Source organism: Cololabis saira, chromosome 5, assembly GCF_033807715.1.
Source record: "Cololabis saira isolate AMF1-May2022 chromosome 5, fColSai1.1, whole genome shotgun sequence".
Classification (NCBI taxonomy): domain Eukaryota; kingdom Metazoa; phylum Chordata; class Actinopteri; order Beloniformes; family Belonidae; genus Cololabis; species Cololabis saira.
In genome coordinates this window covers 19,763,142-19,786,089 of record NC_084591.1, presented here as the reverse complement: position 1 = coordinate 19,786,089, position 22,948 = coordinate 19,763,142, and the positions used below count along the sequence as shown (strand labels likewise).

At 39.7% G+C, this 22,948-nt stretch overlaps 1 protein-coding gene across 2 annotated transcripts; it reads right to left on the bottom strand.

Annotated features, from left to right (window-relative positions):
• Positions 1-1,044: 1,044 nt before the first annotated feature.
• Positions 1,045-19,619, bottom strand: det1 (DET1 partner of COP1 E3 ubiquitin ligase). 2 transcript variants are annotated; one of them, XM_061722504.1, is made up of 9 exons: positions 19,416-19,619; positions 15,414-15,753; positions 13,534-13,800; positions 13,209-13,421; positions 9,861-10,084; positions 8,912-9,041; positions 8,328-8,518; positions 6,202-6,393; positions 1,045-1,751 (listed from the first exon to the last, which is right to left on the bottom strand). In XM_061722504.1, exons 2-9 carry the CDS (start codon positions 15,660-15,662, stop codon positions 1,562-1,564), a joined length of 1,656 nt encoding a protein of 551 aa, XP_061578488.1. In that variant the 5' UTR covers positions 15,663-15,753; positions 19,416-19,619; the 3' UTR covers positions 1,045-1,561. The 2 variants fall into 2 exon arrangements, with proteins under 2 accessions (XP_061578488.1, XP_061578489.1); XM_061722505.1 differs by having other exon boundaries at positions 19,471-19,619.
• Positions 19,620-22,948: the final 3,329 nt, after the last annotated feature.

Genomic DNA, 22,948 nt, shown 5'->3' with positions numbered 1-22,948 from the left:
CCTGGAGAAAACGGCAGATGTCATTTCAAGCAGGAATAAAACAGTCCCACTCGTTTCCTTTAAGCAAACTGCTGGCAGAGCTGAGGACGACACCGTCCTCCTATATGCAGGCCTGTCTGCGCCTGCTGTGTGCGCTTCTCATAATTAGTTGATTATCACAGCTTGTTGTCACACGCCAGCTTACACAAACACTCTTAATGACATGGCCTCTTTAAACCCTGATCTACAAGACTGCATTCACTGTGCTGAGCAAACGCATGCGACTGCACACGTCCAGCTAGTGTCCCGTCTACCCTCCCGTCCTCTTCTTAAATACCCTCCTCCCTTTGCTTCGCCCAGAGACGCCCACAAACCTCCCGGTGTGTAACCAGAGGAAGAGAACACTTAATCCCTCAGCACCTGCTTTCCATACGGCGGTGACCTCTCTGCAGCTGCCTGGGTGCATGTGCCTGTTGCCCTCGTGTTTATTAGACATGTCGGCGCAGCAGCCAGGGGCGCTGCGATTTGCATATTTGTAGATTTGTTTATACCTGTGATATTTACAGTACATTTGAGCCGAACAGATATCCAGTGCGTGGAGAACAGATGGACGTAGCGTAGAAGAGAAGTGTTGATGATCCTATACACATATGCAGGGATCTCCATTCAAATTAATCTGGTGACAGTTGTACCGTCTATTCTGCTCTGTGTACAGCCCACCGTCAGCCTCTGTGGCGTCAGGATACAGAACAAACCAAACCAGAAAACTGCTTGGCTTAAGGTTTTTCTCCCACTAGGGGAGTTTTTACCTGCCATTGTTTATGTTATGTTTAATGTAATAATTGCTTGGGGGTCATGTTCTGGTATCTTTAAAGATGCTAGAGACAACTTCTGTTGTAATGGACGCAATATAAATAAAATTTAATTGAATTGAATTGAATAAAGCTCAATTTCAGCAAGATTAACTTTCTATTAAGATCAATATCAGTTTCTTAAAGAATCAAGCATTTCTGGGTGTAGTGGTGAAGTATTCTTACCTAAATATTAAACACAAATGATCGGGCAAAGATTTGGACATTTTTATTTTATTGGCACAGAATATGTACAGTCAAATGTAAAAAACACAAAGAAGTAAAAATATAAAATCAATCCATGCAGGGGGTTAAAGAAAGAACGTGTGTAGGGCAGCTGGCTGAAGTCCAACTGGACAAGCGATTGTGACAAGAATGGAAAAGAAAAGACTTGTGGTTCCCTCTTAGAGCTGCAGCTACCTGCGGCTCCCACCTCCGTGCCACATCAATCACTCTCCCTACATCTCCATTTACACTTATTCCAGCCTTTCCTGCCTCCAGGATCCTCTTTGTTCAGCAGACGGAAGGGGGAAGAGGAGGTTAAAAGGAAAATGCAGAATTGCTGCCGTCTTGCTGCGGCGGAGGTGGAGGGGCGGCGGTGTGATGCTGAGAGGAAGTAGAAAGGAGCAGCGGTCTCTTCAGGAGAACATATATTGTTACCGGCAGCTACTTACAGAAGCCCAACAGGTCTGCGCTTTGTCCATGTGTGACACCTCTTGTACACGTGTCCATCACGCACAGACGTGTCTCATGTGGAAGTTGACCACGTACTCCGCGTTGGTGCGCTGGACAGAGATGGCAAAAGGTTCGAATGGGTGGAAGGTGAAGGCGACCAGGCGGCGCACGGCGTGGTTGATGGGCCGCCCCAGAAGGCCCGCCTGGATCTTGAACTTGAGCAGACCAGAGTCTCGGGCGTAAAACCTGGTGGGTGAAAAGAGAGACGGAGCAGCTCTGTAAACTTCAGTCTGCTCTTTGATGCTTCCTGACTCTGATCTCGCCTCAGGAGGCTTCACATCAGAACCACCCTGGACGTCTGCATTGATTTACAACTCACTAATACCAACTAATCCGGGTAAAACCTAGAAATATCTATTGTTTTTGAACAAAGACTTTTTATATTAATTATCATTATTAGTTGCATTGAATATACACACAAACAGATATTGATATATAACAAATACCCCCACTAGCGCGTTGTCCATACATAAGACTGGGCATGTATACATACATTTATAAATGAATAGTACATGTAGAAAACACATACGCATGGGTCCGTAGGTTTATACGGTGGATAAGAAACGCAAGTAAGTGCAATGATGAAAAAGACAAAAATGCAATATATATCAGTTGCAGGCTAAAAAAAACTGAGCTCAACCCCCATCGCACTCTGGGGGGGGGGGGGGGGGGGGGGGGGGATCTTTAGCCAATCTGTATCTGAGATATGAAGGTGTAAATCGTCCTCCCACTTTTCCTTTAGCCATGCTGGGGTGGTCGTGTTTTGTTGCGTAAGATCATACACTCTCCGAGTGAGTTCCTGAGGGTTCCTGCTCCCTTGCCTTGAAAATGGAATTTATAAGTGACATCATGACATTTCATAATTGTAGGTACTATGCCTGTGTTGAAAAAAATCGATTTCCCAATTCTAAATCGATTCTCATATTAGTTCCTAAAAATCGATTCATATGTCTAAAGATCGATTTTCTTTTTTTTTTCTTTTATTTATTTATGTATTTTTTTTTTTTTTCCTCATTACATTACAACTTTTGGTTATTTTTTGGTTTATCCCCAAAAAAGGAATGTTTTGTTGGACACGACAATAACTGGTGCCATGTTTTTGCCTTTAAATATGTTTAAAAGGTATGAAAACATTAAAGTGTTCAGTTATAATTGCATAAATTGTCTATATTTCATTACTTTATAAACTGTTTTGGGGTTACATTTGCAAAAAATGCTAAAAACCAAATTCTCAAAAATTAAAAACCAAAATAGGCCGAAAAAGGAACAAATAAAAACGGAATGTGGGAAAAAATAAAACCGATTTCATACGACTCTGTTTCCTCCGTGGATCTGTTTGGTAATTCTGACCCACACAATGTTTTTGAAAGCAGTTCTATCAGCATTCTGGGAGGTGATTGGTCCTTACAGCATCATTAGCTGCAATACTTGCTGTTGAATCTCAATATAATACTAGTAGTAATATTTTGCATAACTACAGTCATATAATTCATGCAAAAGCTCAAAAAACAGTTTTAATAACACTAACCCAAATCAATATCGGAATTGAATCAAATCAAATCTTGATAATCGATTCTGAATCTTAAGAATCGGAATCGAATCTTGACATTTGAATCGATCCCCAGCCCTAGTAGGTACCTAAAAAAATGGGATCTGGGAATATGTAACCCGTGTTCTAGTTGTTCAAAAGGAACAAAATCATTATTTACATTAAAAAGGTCTTATAGTGAGTAGATCCTTTTATTAGACCAGGTTTCAAAATGCTCTATCTAGTACGGAGGGGATGATGGTTTTTAACTATCAGAGCAAAAAAGGGATAAACCTCGTAGATTTCACTCTTTCCTAAACTGAGCAGCGTAATGAGAGATAAATCTTGTCGGGGACAGATCAGAGCACAGCAGGCCCTGTAGTGAGGTATCCTTGCATAGGGCGGCCCCAGGAGCAGCCACCTTCAGTAACAGTCATCCAGTAATTTAATGCCTTAATGTCAGCTGACCAATAGTAAAATTGTTTCGGAAGCGCCATTCCACCTTGAGAGTGTAGTCTCTGCAGGATCCGCAGACATACGCATATCAACAGAACTGAAGAAATGTTCAGTCAAGAATATGGGAAGACTTAGGAACAAATATAGGAGCCTTGGCAGTATATTTATTTTGATAGTATTGAACAAAGAGCAGCAGTTCTCACCATCCTATATATTTTTTTCAAACCACCCAACATTGGCAAGAAGTTGGCTTTGTAAAGATCCTTAAAGTTACATGTAATCCAGATCCAGCTAAACTTATCTGTATTAACTTTGAAAGGTATTGAACTGAGTGAGAAATTGTGGAGGCCGAGCTGCCAAAAGCAGCCAAAAGACTGCAAAATATCTAATAGCGCAGGAAAGCTAACCAGAGGGTTAGACAGATACAGCAGTAAATCATCTGCATAGAACGACAGTTTGGATTCCTGACCTCTCATGACTCCTTACATGCAGGTGTCCTTTCGTATCATATGGGCTAGCGGTTCGATAGCAATAACAAAGCTAATTCATCTTCAAGTGGTTCTGCAGTTTATATCTGGGGATAATAATGATCCAGGTTCTTCCCACCTTTCCTCAGGTTCATAGAGATTTGAGAGATTTGGCCTGGATTTTAGAGAAAGATTCTTTGCTTGTCGTGTTGCGAGACTATCGAACTTCATTCTTAATTTCTGACATTGTTTGAGTATGCCATCTGAAGGCGAAGTGTAGCGCACATCCAGCCTTAAGATGTCATCTGTCTATATTAGCCTTCTTTTGCTTTGCAGAATAAGAAATGACCAGCCCACGAAGATATGCCGTCAATGAATCCCATACAGTTGAGAGTGGCATTCCCTGGGTCTGGTTCTGTTCTGAGGAAAATAAATGTATTTCTGATTTGATGAAGTTTAAGTGTCATTAGATAGCAACAGAGAATTGAGCCTCCAGCGGCGGTATCCAGAGTTGACGCCGGGGACACACAGTTAGAGGGCAGTGATAACAATGGACAATAGATAATTCCAGGCCTCTACTAGTGGGAGGATTCTCCTATCAATGAGGTAGTGGTCCATATGTGAAAATGTTCTGTGGACTGAGAGGAAGAAGAAGGAGTAGCATCTAGTGGTGGGATTGGAAAACCTCCAGATGTCTGGAGGAACGATTCGATTACTCCTGCTGATTTGGATGTAGGTTACATTTTGCTAGAGCTCCGGTCCAATTTTGAAGAAAGTACACAATTTACATCGCCGCCAGAATAAGAAAAGGTGTGTCGATGTAAGGAATCTTCAAGAAAGCGCAGTTGCAGAATAAATATTCATCCCTTTTGGGGGCAGATATATTAGCCAGGAACAATTTCAGGCCACAAAGGTGGCCCCTTACAATAACAGAGTCCCATGGGGTTGGAAATGTACGACGGAGTATTAGGGCCAAACTAAGACAAAAAAAAATTGGAAATTACGAGAATAAAGTCATAATATAATGAGAATAAAGTAGTAAAATTACGAGACTAAAGTCACAATGTTGCGAGAATAAAGTCGTAATAGAATAAAGTCGTATTATGAGAATAAAGTCGTAATATGAGAATAAAGTCGTTATATTACGAGAATAAAGTCGTAATATTACAAGAATGAAGTCTTAACATCACGAGAAATTGTAACATTACGAGAATAAAGTCGTAATATTATGAGAATATAGTCGTAATATTATGAGAATATAATTTATGAAACTCTTCTCCCTGTGTAAAAATGAGGAATATTGACCATCTTGTGAAGTTATATTTATAATATATTTAATATTACGACTTTATTCTCAAAATATTACGACTTTATTCTCGTAATTTCAATTTTTTTTTTTGTCTTAGTTTGGCCCTAATACTCCGTCGTAGAAATGACATTGGACATTGCAAAGGGCAGATTATTTCCAAAGAGGATTGCAGCCCTCCTCGATTTGGAGTTGAAGCTGGAGTTGTTTCATCCATTTTAACAACAAATAAACAACTTTCATTAAAAAACACAGTAAGCAAAACCTTTATGGGAACATTCTTGAGTGAATGTAGAGGAAACTTTACAACCGGTTGAAATGATGGCTTAAAAAAACAAATAGTGCCTGCAAAAAGCAGCAGATCTCAATTATCTCAGCTACGTTTCAAGTGAAAAGCTTCAATTCCACAATGTAGACGGGGGGTGGCATGAATTTTGATTGCTGTATCAAGTATGTCAGGGTCTGCAGCTGCATGTTTCTGCTCTGATCTTCATGCTAAAAGGGTTTTCACCTCAACATCAAGTGTTTGCTTTGATAGATTGTCTGGATTTCTCTCCATATTAGGTGTTTTTCACTTATAATCTTACTGGGATTTGAAATTGCATAAATAAAACTGACTGATTAAAAAAAAAAACTTCAACAAAAGGTCCACTGAGACCTAGATCTTCTGAAGCACCCGATTCAGGAATTATAATCTCCAGACATGTAGAGGATTCTAGACAAATCACACTCTAGCTCTGAACATATTTTCATACTTAGCAAGATGGACACGAACATATGAAATCATTAAGGTACCAGCACAGGAACATTAACTTCTGATGTGATTGTGTTACATCATGTGGTGGGATTAAGAGGCTCATTCGCCCTGATGGAGTGTACCTAATGGGGTGGTCTCCGCAGGTTTTGGGCCTCTCCATCACGGACACCCACTTGTCATCGTAGCTGAAGAGGGAGAGGTCGAGATAAGGGCTGCTGCTGTACGACTGGGCGCTGATGGGCAGCTGGCCGAGGAGCCGCCGCACCGCTTCAGTGTGTCCGCCGTATTTGGCGTTCACGATGGTGTCTTTAAATCTGAGGTGCAGACACACAGGTGCATCAAAAGCAATAGAATAGAAAAACCTTTATTGTTATTATAATAATATAATGAGATTAAGCAGCAGTTCCTTAAAAAGTGCACACATGTAAAAAGCTATGTAAAAACAAAATAAGAAACAGACAATATAAATATATATACACACTATGAAAATGAGTGAATGAAAGAATATTGCACATGAATGGATGAAAGAATATTGCACAGTATGAGGTAGCTTATTGGTTCAGTAAGTTCACAGCTTTGGGAAAGAAGGTCAAAGAAATGGAAACCGGGGTGTGTGTTGTCCTTTAAGATGTTCCTTGCCCCGCTGAGACAACGGGAGCTGTAGATGTCAGACAGGCAGAGAGGGCAGAGGGCAGCCGATGACAATCCTCATCAGTCTCCATAACAACTTCCATCACAAACCTGAAAAACTCATTTCCCATGCAAAATAGGGGCTATAAAGCTCTTTTCAAAGATTTCAAAATCTGCATTATCTTGCCATTGTTTTGACTCTCACTACCAATCTGCAGTGCTGAGCAGTTACTCATCTCACTTTCACTCCTTCTATTTTCATCTGCATCCATATGCCTCAAATGTGCTCTCACATGATGTTGTCCTACTACAACTTCAGTCTGATGCTCTTGTCTGCTTCTCTTCACGTGGCCTGTGGTAGACTGAAATGCACTCTTTGAACAAACCTGGTTTTCTGAATGTGCTTGCCAGCTTTAAATATCTCATACCCCTCGCTCCGGCATCAATTTTCACCACTCCAAACTCCAATTCTAAGCTCTTTTTCCTTTTCTGCTCCTCCTCCACCTCCTCAGCCCTCTGCTCCCTGCTTCCCCCTCCACACAACCCAAATTAAATAGCAGCTCTTCCAGGCACGTTGACCATCTTGGTGCTCCTCTTCGACATCTATATTACGTTTTAAAACTCCCCTCTTCTCCTTCTCTCCTCCTCCAGGCGATGCCTGCTGATCACCACCATCTTTAAACCCTCCTGGACATTTGGGTGTGCAGCATCATCTACACTCTTTTCTTTAATTCAGAAGCCAACCTAACAGCAGGATTTTGTTCAAGTGATGATACTAATACATACATACTAGGGCTGGGTATCGATTCAAATGTCAAGAATCGATTCGATTCCGATTCTTAATATTCAGAATCGATTATCATGATTCGATTCGATTCGATATTGATTTGGCTTAGTGTTATTTAAAATGTTTTTTGAGCTGTTGCCTGAATTATGTGACTGTAAAATAACTAGTGAAATAATAATTTCACAATAATTATTGTGAAATAACTAAGAAATAAATAACTCAAACAGGCCTTTCAATATCCATTTAAAGTGCAAAAAAAGAAAGAAATTGCAACAGTTCATGCAGTAAACAAATAATTTTAGCTTATCTAATTTATTCTGTCACCACGCACACATATTGCCATGAAGCACCTGCCATTTTTCAGAAGTGTCATGACAAACTGTGTGTCTGACTACTGGGATTAAAGTTCACCTGGCGAAAATAATGAAAAAAAAGAAGAAAGAAAGAAAGAAAGAAAAAAATAAAAAATAAAAAATAAAAAAAAATAAATAAAAAAAATAAAAATAAAAAAATCGATCTTTAGACATAAGAATCGATTTTTAGGAATTAATATGAGAATCGATTTAGAATGGGAAAATCGATTTTTTTCAACACAGGTCTAATACATGCATATATACATACATTATATATACATAATAACTTTATCATTTTATTTGTTATTTACTGTTTAATTGTGTCTTGCCGCTTTTAATGTTGATGTAAAGCACTTTGAATGACCTTGTGTTGAATTGTGCTATACAAATAAACTTGCCTTGCCTAAACCAGTTTATTAAAACAAATGTTTCTGGTATTTTAACTAGTGAGTGCAAAGGACATTTATCCTGTGGGTACCTTCTCTGGACCTGCCGTGCGTAGTTATTGGACGACGCGGAGCAGGGGAACTGCACCGCCTGGCTGTGCAGGGTAGCGTTTCTGAAGAGGTCACAGAAGTTCTCAAACAGCTCCAGCAGCTGGTCGGAGGTGTTCTCAAAGACAGCCAGCACCTTGGTGGTCACCATGTTGTACACGACGAAGAATGACGGCTGAGAAACGAGCAGAAAGGTGGTGGAAAAGTCAACAAATCAGGATCTTCGGGACGAAAATAGAAAAGCTATACGGGAGTGTGTTTGACTGACAACCATCATGTTTATATGTTCTTTGATTAAATGTAAATGGTTATCACAGAAATCACAGCCATTATATTTCATGTAAATAAACTACAGATTAATTAGATCCATCTTTTGTCACCATGAGCGACTCACGGGACCAAACAGCATCTGTAGGGTGAGCGTGTCCTTGGAGACCTGAGAGAGAAATTCCTGTCATACAAGCACAACTAACAAAAGACAGGCGGAGGAAACCAAGGCAGTGCGACAAAGAGAGAGCCGAGGGCAGGAATTCACACGGAGAGTGTGAATCTGTGTGCGTTTTCCTACCTGGGAGGGGTCGGTGACTCGGAGCGTGACCACGTCCTCGCTGGTGTATTTAATGAAGAGGTGATGTTCGTCCAGCAGCTGCATCTTCCACATCCTCAGCCTTCTCAGCTGATCAAAAAACTGGAAAAACCTGACACAAACCAGACACCAAAGAAGGTTCTCAGTTCATTCGAGGTTAATAAGAGAGATCAAAAACATCTCAGCGACCACAGTAATCCTCACACGCATGGACGGACTGCTGATGGCAGAATTCCGAGGTACGTTAAAGTACGAACGAGGTTAAACAGAAACATCTCTCATTTAAAGGCTGCAATATATTTTTCAAGGCTTTTTATTTGTATAAGAAATTTACTTCACCAAATAGTTGACAGGTGCATCTTAAAGTTATTAAAACAATGAGGATTCCTACATTCTGTAAACAATTAAGTGCAAAGAACTCCTCATCTCTTTTCAGAACTGATTTTACCCAAAAATAACAGAAAAAAAAATTATTGACTATCAACAATTTGTTTAATTTATCAGCGCAGTCAGAAAAAAAAAGCTTTTTCCCCTGACAATGATGGATTATTGCTGCATTTTATAGTGGCAAATTAGCCAAATAATTGTATTAATTGTTCTGAAAAATTTTATTTCAGCCAATAATTAAGTCCAATAATGTGAATGCCATTAAATATCCAGTTCAGACAGTGATTTCTGTTTCTCTCTCCTCTCATATTTGTCTGTAGCTGACTGCACCTGTTATACACCTGTTTAAGAGATGGAAGCTTTTACAGTTTAGTGTTAAAAAAAAAAAAGATTTACCTTTCTGAAGCTCAAGAGCTTCTGGTAAACATTAACGTGCCATTATTCAACTAGTCTTTGTAGCCGCCAACGAGAAGACGTGGTCTGATAAAGCCAATAAATAAAGTAAAATAAATAGTTGGAGGACCAGAGGCCTCTGAACACTCACCTCCTCTTGGCCGTGGCACTGCCGTCCTGCTCAGCCCTCTTCCATAAGTAGACCAGCAGCCTGTGCTTGAGCGAGTTAATGGTTTTGTCGGTGTAAAGGCGGGGAAAACCGGGCCGGCTCTCTTCCTGGGCCTCCGTGTAAACAGCTGAAAGAGTCAGGAGATCGTCCTCGTAACAGAAGCGGCCGATGGTCCTCACGTCCAGAAATGTTCCGTCTGGAGTCACCTGACGGAGCCAGAAAAACAGAAGAGGACCAAAAAAATGACGTGCGTGAGAATCTTTTCTGCTTTTTAAGAGAAGATGGCTGAGAAGTAGAGAGTCCACATTTCTTTTTTCTTTACTGTAGCGTAAGCATAAGTACGTCCTCTTTCAGGATTATACGTATGTATAGTTTTTAAGGTCCAAAACTAATGATAACCTGTAGAACTGTATAATGTCATTAAGCATCACAGACATGGAGGAAGGTCGGCACACTTTTCTTTACAACGCTGTTTGGTTAATTGAGGTTTGCAAACATTAATTTATGTTCAGCTCTCTTCAGGTCCTACAACAGCATTTTTATCAGGCTGTTTGGGGTCGTTATCCTGTTGCATGACCCACTTTCAGCCTAACCCAACCTGGTGGAGAGATCACGGCCCTCTCCATAGCTGCTTGCCTGATAATATATTGAACCAGACTGGGCTCAGGCTGAAGTGAACAGCCCCTGGGGCCTCACTCCCCTGGCAGGAAATTCATTCCTCTTCCCACCGTTGGGCTGATAACACGCCTGTGCTGCCCCCCCCGACTCGCCCATGATGATGCGCCGCCATAGAAACGCCACATCCCCATTTTTTAACGAGGTGGGATATCCATCATGTGGATCACAAATAATGAAACACAAAAAAAAAAAAAACTTTCAGGGCGAACAAACTGAATCAGATCATTTAATGAAACAACCCGTTCACTTCACAGTTCAGAAGAGCTTGTTTGTGAGCGAGGCAGAGAGCAGAGGCTGCGGAGACCAAGCGGACGGGAGGTCAGTGGCAAACAACTGACTTCAGTGAGTCCGTGGCCACCGCGTCGCCCCGGTTGACAGCACACGTAGTTGGAGGATGGGATTTCACACAAGATGATTACACTTCCTAGTTCCTCGCTGTTTTAACCGACTTTCTCAAGTGACACAGGATCGGTGCTTCATTCAATGACCTTACTGAAAGAGCAGACAACTGAACCGGCAAACAGCCAACACTGAATGACTTGAATGACAATCAGCGGCTTAAGCCGCCAGAATCAGGTTGTTCAAGAACTGCAAGCCAAGCAAGCCCATCATAAACATAGTTAATAGGAAGAGCCATAAAACATTGCTAAATCCTCCATCTACCTTGACTAGTCCTGTATTGAAAAAAAAAACATTTTCCGATTCTAAATCGATTGTCATATTAATAAATCAATTTGTATGTCTAAAGATCGATTTTTTTTTTTTCCATCATTACATTACAACTTTTGGTATTTTTTTGTTTGTGCCCAAAAACCAAAAATGTTTTGTTGGACACGAGCATAACTAGTGCCATGTTTTTGCCTTTAAATATGTATGAAAACATTAAAGTTTTCAGTTATAATTGCATAAATTGTCTATATTTATTTGCTTTATATACTGTCTTGGGGTTACATATGCATAAAATGCTAAAAACCAAATTCTTAAAAATGGGAAAAAAATAAAAGCGATTTAATTCGTCCTCTGTTTGCTACCCTGGATCTGTTTGATAATTCTGACCAACCATGTTTCTGAAAGCAGTTCTATCAGCATTCTGGGGGGTGATTGGTCCTTACAGCATCATTAGCTGCCAATACTTGCTGTTGAATCTCAATATAATATTAGTATTAATATGTTGCATAACTACAGTCATACAATTCATGCAACAGTTCAAAAACAGTTTTAATAACACTAACACAAATCGATATCGGAATCGAATGCGTGATAATCGATTCTGAATCTTAAGAATCGGAATCGTATCGATTCTTGACATTTGAATCGATCCCCAGCCCTAACCTTGACACCAACTTTAACCCCGCTGAGTCCCATTTGGCAGCACAAAAATGTCAGACCAGGAATTGTTCTGAATAGCACGGATGAGACGCTGGGGGTGCAACTGGCCTGGCTCTGCCTGAAGAAGCACGGCTTTTGCTCGGTAGCGGACCCAAACCGGTGCTGTACATGATATATACATTGATATTCCCAATTGGTTATGTCGGCACATGTGGACATTGTTCGGAGGTATTGTGGTTTGTCAAGCTGCGATGTAACCCGAGCATTACAGTGTGACATAATTTAACACCTGGCTGCTGCTTTCCATCCCAGTTCCTATGAAAGCAGAAAGTGTGTGGAATTTTTCACACTCTGCTTCTGCTTTTCTTATTAGTTTTTGGTCAATAAATAATCAAACAGCGTAAAATGCTATGAACAGTTGTTAATCTGAGATTGCATTTCCCTCATTTTAAGACCTGGTTAGGAACAAAAATGTTCATGATGTTCTGATACATAAAACATTTACATTTAAACTATTGTTGAATTCAGGCCTGTGTTGAAAAAAAGCGATTTCCCAATTCTAAACCGATTCTCATATTAATTCCTAAAAATCGATTCATATGTCTAAAGATCGATTTTTTTTTTTTAATTTTTATTTATTTATGTTTTTTTTTTTTCATCATTACATTACAACTTTTGGTTATTTTTTTGTTTATCCCCAAAAAAGGAATGTTTTGTGTGACACAAGAATAACTGGTGCCATGTTTTTGCCTTTAAATATGTTTAAAGGTATGAAAACATTAAAGTGTTAGGTTATAATTGCATAAATTGTCTATATTTCATTACTTTATATACTGTCTTGGGGTTACATTTGCAAAAAATGCTAAAAACCAAATGCTCAAAAATTAAAAACCAAAATAGCCAAAACCAAAAATGGAACAAATAAAAACGGAATGTGGGAAAAAATAAAACCGATTTCGTCTCTGTTTGCTGCCCTGGATCTGTTTGGTAATTCTGACCCACATGATGTTTCTGAAAGCAATTATATCAGCATTCTGGGAGCTGATTGGTCCTTACAGCATCATCAGCTGCCAATACTTGCTGTTTAATCTCAATATAATACTAGAAGTAATATTTTGCATAACTACAGTCATATAATTCATGCAACAGCTCAAAAAACTGTTTTAATAACACTAACCCAAATCAATATCGGAATCGAATCGGATCGAATCAAATCTTGATAATGGATTCTGAATCTTAAGAATCGGAATCGAATCGATTCTTGACATTTGAATCGATCCCCAGCCCTAGTTGAATTGCATTTTAAACAGTCAATGGTCTCACCTGAAACACGTGAATCGTCTGCTGTTGGACCGACAGCACAGCCAGGATGTTCCTGTACAGATAGAGACCTTGGTTGTGTGACAGGATTATTTTGTCACACTTAAACGACCTGGTGTCACACAGCTTTCCCGTATGGAGATCAATGATGTGGAGAGAATAATCTTCCAGAGGAGAGCGGGGGTTGGGGGTCACCGACTCGTTGTTACGATACACCTAGTGTGAGATCAAGCACGGGGGAAAGAAGACGTGCGAGTGAGAGAACGGCTTTGGGGCAGAAAAAACTCATTTACTTTGTTTCAAACTGGCACTAAGTTGATGTTTCTACCTCAAAGAAGTACGGTGGAGGCTCTTCAGGCACATATACGGCAGAACCAACAATGACATAGCGGCAGTCGTCTGTAAATAGGCTGCACTCCCGGTTTAAGTGTTCTCCGTTGGAGGCCACATTAGTGACATGGAGCAGACAGAAGAAGCGCTCAAACAGGCGCCCTCTGATGTTGAGGGAGCGCTGGTCATTGGCTGTTAGAAGAGTCTCCCCCTCCTGACCCCTCAGCAGGTCCTGAGCCGCCTGGCAGCCTTGGTATTCATATATCTGTGGGAAGAAGTATGATTAGGAAGAACACTTTTGGCTTCATTTTTTCATTTAAGCTATAACTGGCAGATAAAAGGCTCAGTTTCCTGTGAGCAAAGAAATGATATAAGGGGCGTCCCAATACTCCCCCTCGCCCTCGTTTTGATCCCTCCCCCTAAATTTTGCGCATTCCCGTGAGGGTAGTGGTGTCCCAATTCCTCTTTTCACCTAGGGGGAGTGGGCATAACGAGGGCTAGGGGCTGAAAATAGCCCCTCCACAGCGAGGGATTTCATATGCTGACTTCGCAAGCCAGGGGTTATAAAAATTTCCCAGAATGCTTTTCGTCGTCATTTGCAGACTGAATAAAAAAAAAAAACATGGCGGACATTTCTTGTTTTTTAGTGAATAAATCAATATTTTGAGTTAGTTTCTGCATAAAAATGCATCTTCATTACATTTCTGGCGAGAAATATATATTTTACTTTCATAATATTCACTCAGTGAATGTACATAATCCCTTTTTTGTCCGTTGTTCGCGAAGATCGCGCCGGAGTAAAGGCTGTTAGGTTACGCCGTAGGCTAAGTAACCGCCGTGGGCTACATAAGCTAAGCCGTAGGCTACGTAACCTACGCCGTAGGCTTTGCGTCGATTTGACTCGCCGACCGAGGGCAAACATCATTTGCAGACTCGTCTCAGATTGTGACCAAGGGAGCAAGCATTTTTTTTGTGGGAAATAGAGAGAAATAATCCTGTGACTCGTCAGATTTGTTTTGGATGTTTCTGATATAAAAGTTTTCAGAAACCACAAAGCTGTTATCTGGGTAATTTACACACTTTCAGATAAAGCTGAAGTGAAGATAGCGGAGCTGTTTTATGGTTCCGCGTTAAATCGACGCAGAGCCTACGGGGTAGGGTACGCGGCGATGCGCGCCGTACGCCGTACCTTACCCTACGCCGTAGGCTCTGCGTCGATTTAACGTGGACCCATAAGCTCCAGAGCGGGCAGGCAGAAATCTCTAAATTTTCGGAGCAAATTTCTTAACAGACTGTTAGATTTCATCTATTAAACCAACATTTATCTTCCTAAATGATTTATTTCAGCCAGCGTAATTCTCAACAGAGCTGCAGGTTTCTCTCCCAGGACGACGGAGCAGCTTGACCCGGCGGACACGTCTGTCCCCCCGGCTGTGAGCTGCTGCTGCTCCCCGGGGCCGGGGGCTCTTCTCATCTCCGAAAACGTTGAGTCAAATTTCTTAACAGGCGTTATTTGGATAAACTGAGCCCAGGTTGAGGATCTTAACGGTTACTTTTACGCCTGAAAAAATATTAAAAAACTTAATAAAGTGCCATATTAACAGCGCTACAGCTGAAATTAAAACAGCTTTTGGCTCTCAGCTTCCTGATCAGGGTAGGGATGAAAACGAGGGGTAGGGGGAGAATTGGGACAGGCACCTGGGCCAAGTGCCCTAGATTTCAAGTGCCCTAAAATCTCCCCCTTCTTTTTTAGGGGGTAGGGAAGAAAAGAAGGGCGAGTGAAGAAAAGTAGGGGGAGTATTGAGATTGGGCCATAGTATGCTGCATTTAACGAATGTGTGGACAGAATGTACTTGAATGCACTTGAATGAAACTTACTTCTAAGGACGTCTGATCCGAGGAGAAGGCGATAAACCAGCGACCGTCTGGTGAAAACTTCCTAAGAAAGCAGGGTGGCTTCTCCACGTTGACCACAGTGAAGTTAGGAAACAGGTTCTGGTGGAAGCAGCGCACCCGGTACCAGTGAGCTCCGGGACGCCCCGAGCAGATCCTCCTTCGCTCCAGGCGATGGACCACGTTCTGATTCTGGATGCGTCTGGGTTTCAAGGTGGAGAAACTCTCATCCATTGCACCGACTGGAAGATTGTCTCAAACCGGCCTCAGCAGACAGTTGGACGAATGACGAGCACAAACAGATGAATCATCATGGTCCTGTTACCTGTGCAGGAGCAGAGGTGTGACGGTTCAGTGCTCTGCTGTCGGGTTTGGAGGTTCTGGAGGTCTAATTTACACATCACTGACATAATTCCCTCATCAGTTCTCAGAATTATGACTGAATATTTTACATTTCCTTCATGAGTTCTTGTGAGTTAACTGTGTTTTACAGAGTAAATGACTAAAGTGAGTGTGTTTTGACATGGGCTTTTTATTGACCAACAGGATTCTCTCAAAGCTAAACTATACAGTTGGAGGAGGTTTTTTGTCGTTTTAACTACCCAACATGCTTTTACACTACAAGCCAAACCCATTCAGATATACATTTATTCCATGACCAAATGCTCACTTGTTTAAATAATAATTTAAACCTGATGTATCTTGCTCAGATTACTGTTTTTGATTACTGTTGGACGGGAACTCAAAAAAGTGGATAGGTGCATCTCCAGTAAAATTATTAACTGTTCTATTAAATTACCTTCACTTCTCCTTTGAACCTTTTAATTATATAAAGCTGTGTATAAAAAGCCTTCTAAAACCAATATAATTCATAGAAACGCTGTTCACAAAAACCTTTTAATTCTCAGCCTCTGAAAACAACAACAAACTACACGTCTGTCATAAACGCACTTCTCACCACAATGCCCAAGGGCAGGTTTGACCTGCAGCAAATATGCCAATAGTCCTTGAGCAAGACACTGAACCCCATATTGGCCCTTACGTATGTGTAATTGTGTGTATGATGAAAATCACAAAATAGATTAACAAATAAGTTGGTACAGACTGGGAAAGTGCTTAATGAATGTATTTGTGAATGGATGTGGCTTCTAGTTTAAAAGCATGTTGGGTAGTTTACCACAACATAAAACCACCTCCAACTGTATAGTTGTAGCTTTGAGAGCAGCCTGTTGTTCAATAAAAAGCATTGTCCAAAAAACACACCTATTTTAGTAATTTACTCTGTTTCAGTAGGGTAAAATTATTGGTTTTCAACAAGCAACCAAACAAATCAACTAAAGAAATACCCAACGTAAATAAAACTGGGTTAAACAAAAAGTAGGTCAAACAGGTCCAATTTACAGAGGCTGTCGTCTTCGTGCAGGCAGCGCACATTTCCCATCTACCTACCCTATCTTTTTTCCCTCTTATTCACTTTTCATATAAAGTAGGGCTGGGCGATATATCGAGATTTTAATATATATCGATATATTTTCAAACGCGATATGGTACGAGACAATATCGTTTATATCGATAGCTTTTTTTTTTTTTTATGATTTTGATATAGCTTATTTTGTGACAAATTGACTTGAATGTTTTATTTGAGATTTGCACAAATGTTTTGTTATTTGCACAGCTGTCAACCTCAGTGGAAAAGTCTGCCTGTTACTGTCTACATTGTATTAATTGCACAGTGTATTCAATTTAATTGTTATGCAGGAAAGGGATATTTGTTTTATTTTATTCAAGAAGCATTTTTATTCTATATATGCAGGCAGTTTATTTTTATTTAATTTGTTTTATACATTTTGATATTGTGCAGACCTCTGTTAATAAAGGAACCTGTGTGACATTTGGCACGAGGCTTTGTATTAAAACTGACTGTTTTTTAAGGGTTTGCCTCAGAAAAAAAATGAAGCTAACAGAGATGCTATGCTATAATGCTTTGGGGGAATTATGTCACAGAAAAAATATCAATATATATCGAGTATCGCCATTCAGCTAGAAAGTATTGAGATATGACTTTTGGTCCATTTCGCCCAGCCCTAATATAAAGCACCTTGAATTGCCTTGTTGCTGAAACGTGCTATATAAATAAACTTGCCTAGCCTAGTGGCACAACAATCATAAAACAAAAAACTTTCCAACACGTTAGTAAAACCTGGAAGAACAATGGTGAAGCATCATCTTCAAAGAGTACATGTAGGTGGAAATTAGACATTTGAATGATCATCATTAGAAGTCACCTTAAACATTTGGTGAAATCTCATTGAGGAAAATGAGTAAAACTCATGTCGATTCTCACTGGTGAAAGTGCAAGCTTTTCCACATTCACAATGTGAAGATAATTAAGGTATTGGGACTAAACACCTATGGTGTGCCAATAGTCTTCGGAAAACCACTTATCAGGGAGGCTAATTGAAAATAAAGGACACTTTTCTTTTTTTAGAGCAATGGAAAAAGGTGATGTGTCCAATGAGCCCAGATTTCAAAGCAATGGGAGCAAAAGAGAGATGGAGAAGTGATGCTCCTACCTGTGGAGCCTGTGGGGGCAGTATCATGATCTGGGATTGCTTAAGTTAACTACCTGAATAATGACGTCTTATTTTCTCCATCGGTAGCTATTACCTCCCTGATGTCACTGGCATGCTCAAAGAGGCCAATGTCAGGATTCATCAGGCTCAAATCATGAAAGAGGGGCTCAGGTAGAACGAGACATCCCTTCACACGTGGACTGACCTCCACAGAGCACAGACATAGTGATGCTGAGTAGGCCTGTGTTGAAAAAATCAATTTCCCAATTCTAAATCGATTCTCATATTAATTCCTGAAAATCAATTCATATGTCTAAAGATCGATTTTTTTTTTTTGGGGGGGGGGGGGGGGGGGGTTACATTTTCTTTTATTTATTTATGTATTTTTTTTTACAATTTTTGGTAATTTTTTTGTTTATCCCCAAATATTTTGTTGGACACGAGAATAACTGGTGCCATGTTTTTTTCCTTTAAATATGTTTAAAGGTATGAAAACATTAAAGTGTTAGGTTAAATTGCATAAATTGTCTATATTTCATTACTTTATATACTGTCTTGAGGTTACATTTGCAAAAAATGCTAAAAACCAAATGCTCAAAAATTAAAAACCAAAATAGACCGAAAATGGAACTAATAAAAACGGAATGTAGGAAAAAATAAAAACAATTTAATCAGTCTCTGTTTCCTCCCTGGATCTGTTTGGTAATTCTGACCCACATGATGTTTCTGAAAGCAGTTATATCAGCATTCTGGGAGCTGATTGGTCCTTACAGCATCATTAGCTGCCAATACTTGCTGTTGAATCTCAATATAATACTAGTAGTAATATGTTGCAGAACTACAGTCATATAATTCATGCAACAGCTCAAAAAACAGTTTTAATAACACTAACCCAAATCAATATCGGAATCGAATCGGATCGAATCAAATCTTGATAATCGATTCTGAATCTTAAGAATCGGAATCGAATCGATTCTTGACATTTGAATCAATACCCAGCCCTAATTACAAACAGTTACAGTAACAGTATATACTATATACTTTATTGGAATAAAAATAAAAGTAGTGCAAAAACAAAAGCAGGTAGGATGTGTATGAGATATAAAGATGCTGCACATCTTGTTGTTACTGGATTCTTTTTTTTTTATTAAGAAAACTAAAGACATTTTTCTTGAAAACTGGGGAAGCTTATGAGTATAAATAGACTAAGCTGTAAGAGGACATTTTTAGGAGCTCTTTAGGAGACACCACCACAGCAACCACCACAACAGACTAATGTAAATGTCCAGAGTTGTCAACAACTCCTGATCTCATTTAAGAGGCTAGTTCCGAGTGTGAGCTTAGTCTGATTGTGCAGCAGGGCAGTAATGAGGCATCATTAGATCATTGTTGTTGACACAGAGCTGCTACTCACTCGCTGCTGGAGCTTCTGTCTCCTCTGGTCGGTGCAGGAGAACAAGTTTACTTACAAATCATTCAGCGAGTCAGCTGTCTCCCCCTCCCCTTAAACGTGACTTTCCAGTTCCAAATCCGAAGCAAACTACGCAGATATATCCATGTAGCCCTGAAACTTGGCTCTGTGTCGTGTGTTTCTGAGGCTTCGCTTGTAGTTAAAGTAAAAGCAGCAGCAGCAGAAGAAGAAGAAGAAGAAGAAGAATACAGCACCGCTCAGAGTGCTGCAGTTCCAAACAGCGCCACCAGCTCTCAGGTCAGAAATGGTATTGCAGCCTTAGATAATCGAGAAGATTGAGACGCAAATAGCCAGAGGTGTCAAATGTATTCACCAGAGGTGGAAAAAGTACAAAAATATTGTACTTAAGTAAAAGTACAGATTTTCTGCTTGAAAATTACTTAAGTAAAAGTAAAAAGTACCCATTAAGAACATTACTTAAGTAAAAGTATAAAAGTACCTCAAATTAAATATAATAAAGTACCAAAAGTACATGGTGTAAAATGTACTTAAGTACAAAAGTAAGAAGCACAAAGTACAACATTATTTTCAAAAGGATTGCAAAGAAATTAAGTCCCAACATTGTCATGCTGTCGAAAGTGGCTTTATTCCAAGAATTTGCTTACAACTCTAAATAATGGTGATATTATTCTGACCCCTTTAGCGTTTGTCTCCATTACCCCATTTTAATTTCTCCCTTTGCTCATCACTGCTGCTGTACCCCATTCGTTACTCAGGTAGAAGTATAGATACTAGAGTTTAAAAATACTCCTGTAGAAGTTGAAGTATCAACTCAAGTTTTTTACTCAAGTAAAATTATAAAAGTACTGGTTTCAAAACTACTTAAAGTATAAAAGTAAAAGTAATGTAAGGGGGAAAAAGCCATTAAATACAAAAGCCATTGAAAATGAATGCATCTTAGTATAATGCAAATATATTAAAGAACCATATATGTGTACTATTGAGCATTAACATGTGTTTCAGAGAGCAGACGCGTACAAACCAATAGGGTGTCGGAATGGTATTCTGTTTACTTCTCATCCAACCACAACCAAATTCACTCAATCCGGATGGCGCTATTTAACTGGATAGTTTTTTTTCAAAGGCCAAAATGAAATAGAGTAACGAGGCTGTTTTTAAAATGTAAAGAGTAAAAAGTACAGATAATTGCGTGAAAATGTAAGGAGTAAAAGTAAAAAGTCGTCTGAAAAATAATTACTCCAGTGAAGTATAGATAACCAAAATTTCTACTTAAGTAAGGTAACGAAGTATTTGTACTTTGTTACTTGACAGCTCTGCAAATAGCTGGGAAAAAAAATAATCACACAAATGACCACAAAAAACTACAAATATGTGGTCAAGCAGAACGACTGAACCGTATTCTTAGTTTGACTGTGCATTTTTCTAAATCGAGTTGAAAAGCTGCTGCCTACCTGACCACACCAGAGAGAGTATTGCCCTGGGATGAGCGTCTGTCAATGGGGTCTGAAAGAAGAGGACCAGATGTGCATCACAACTGACAATGCAGCAAGCGTGACCAAACCAATAGAACTTAATGAATGGACCAGAATTCAATGATTTGGGCAAAGGTTGAATCTTGCAATTGGTAATTGTGTGTGTTTGTTTATAAAAAATACAAGCCATTTTTCAGGAAAATGCTCTATTGTTTCCAGAATATTTGGGTGCTTCTGAGCCATAATTTAGTGACCTACCTATTTTAATGTCTGACATATTTTTCAGAAGTTCAGAAATAAAATAGGGTCATTTTATTTTAGTAAGAGTTTTATTTGATTACCATTCCTTTCCAGTTTTACTTAAAATGATTTGACTTTTCCTCAGTTGTTATAGCTGCTTTTGGTCAAGGATTTAAAGGACAGACATGTTTTTTTTTAAATAAATACACTTGGTAGCAATTCTTACCTCTGGTTTTCATTCATCCTTACATTAGTGTAATAGCATCGAATGTTTTGATTCACATACATGGACTTAAATCCATGGATGCACCAGACACCAGGGCCTCCCTAAAAACACTCCCAACCCTCACAAAGAAAAGAAGCCTCATCTCTCAGGCTCCAGGACACACTGCAGCACGGGAGAGGTCAAAAAAGGCCAAATGGTCGAATCCTAAAGCTTACAATCCTCATATAGTTAGAATGTTTCTATAGAGAAACCTTTAAGCCATTTCATAAAATTCTAACAATTGGATGTATGTCCATACATGTATGCATGTTGTTGCTTATGTTGGCATGTCTCTTTTTATTGCTGCAAAAAAATGATCTTTGCAACATCTTGCTCTAAACACCAAAGGACTGAATCTTCATCATGAACTATACTGTTTTTGTAGAGAACTTCTCTGGTCAAGTCTGCTGTCCTCGTAAAGCCCAGGTCATACCTGCAGTCCTCCACCACCTCCACCTCCTCACCTAAGACTGAAATAGTCTTATAGTCTTAAAGGAGCATGAGGCAGGATTTATGAAAAAAATTCGTATACGTTTTAAGTTTTCTAGTAATAATGTCAGATGAAGCGTTCCAAACCAAAAAGAATGAGCCCTCTAGCGTATCTCTCCGTTGCCTTGAACAGGCTGTGTGCTGCAAAATGTGCTGCAATTCCGGACCGGAATTTCCCGCGCTGTCCTGCAGATGTGACGTCAAATGACGCTGCATGCGCGTTCTCGGCGGCGCACGAGTAAACATTGGATACGCGTTTGAGTCATGGAGGCAGCTTCAACTTGAATTGGGACTGAAAACAGATGCTGACATGGCTCATTTCCTACTGACCAGGTAAGATAACATTGTAAGTCCTATTTAGAGCTTGATTTGAAAATCACATGAAATTACACACGCGCTCCCGTGCTGGCTTCGCTGTTGGCTGCAGGAACCCCGACGGTCGTCGTGGCGCTAATGAGTCTCATTTCTTAGTCTTGCCTCATGCTCCTTTAATAGACTCCTCAAATAGACTCCTAAAATCTACAATCGATAAGGCGGCTGTAGAGAGAGATCATTTCATGGCTAAAATTTGAAATAAGAATTGCTAGAATATACTGTACAGTATGATGGAAAGTGTTTATTTTTTTTAATAATCCAACAGTACACTAGTGTATCATTTTACTGAGTATGAGTGTGATTTTCACTGGACTTCATTTTTAAGGAGGGGAGAGCTTTATTCTGACCCAAACTTGGGCCAAATGTACACCTGCTGATCTCAGTGAAGTGCCAATTTTCTAATCAGTGGGTGGGTCAGGAGCGCAAATCCCACCGAAAACTATTAACGTGATTATAATTTCTTTGACTAAATTAACAAGATAAAAAAAAAAAAGAAAAAAAACCCAACTTTGACTACCGTAGCTAGTGTATTTAACTGTCTTGTTTGGTTAGCCTATTTTGTTTAATTGATTTGTTTATAACCACATGCAGTATATGTGACCCCGAGGTGCCCTGCGCTTTGCTCCCCATAATGACAGAAATTAAATTATGATTATCTCATTTCTATGAAGCAT

Coding starts and splice junctions, on each gene's coding strand:
- det1 (XM_061722504.1), bottom strand. CDS start 15,662: ATGGATGAGAGTTTCTCCACCTTGAAACCCAGACGCATCCAGAATCAG. Junction 10,085..13,208: donor AGACGATTCACGTGTTTCAG/GTGAGACCATTG, acceptor TGGCTCCGTCAG/GTGACTCCAGACGGAACATT. Junction 8,519..8,911: donor GAGTCACCGACCCCTCCCAG/GTAGGAAAACGC, acceptor CTCGTTTCTCAG/CCGTCATTCTTCGTCGTGTA.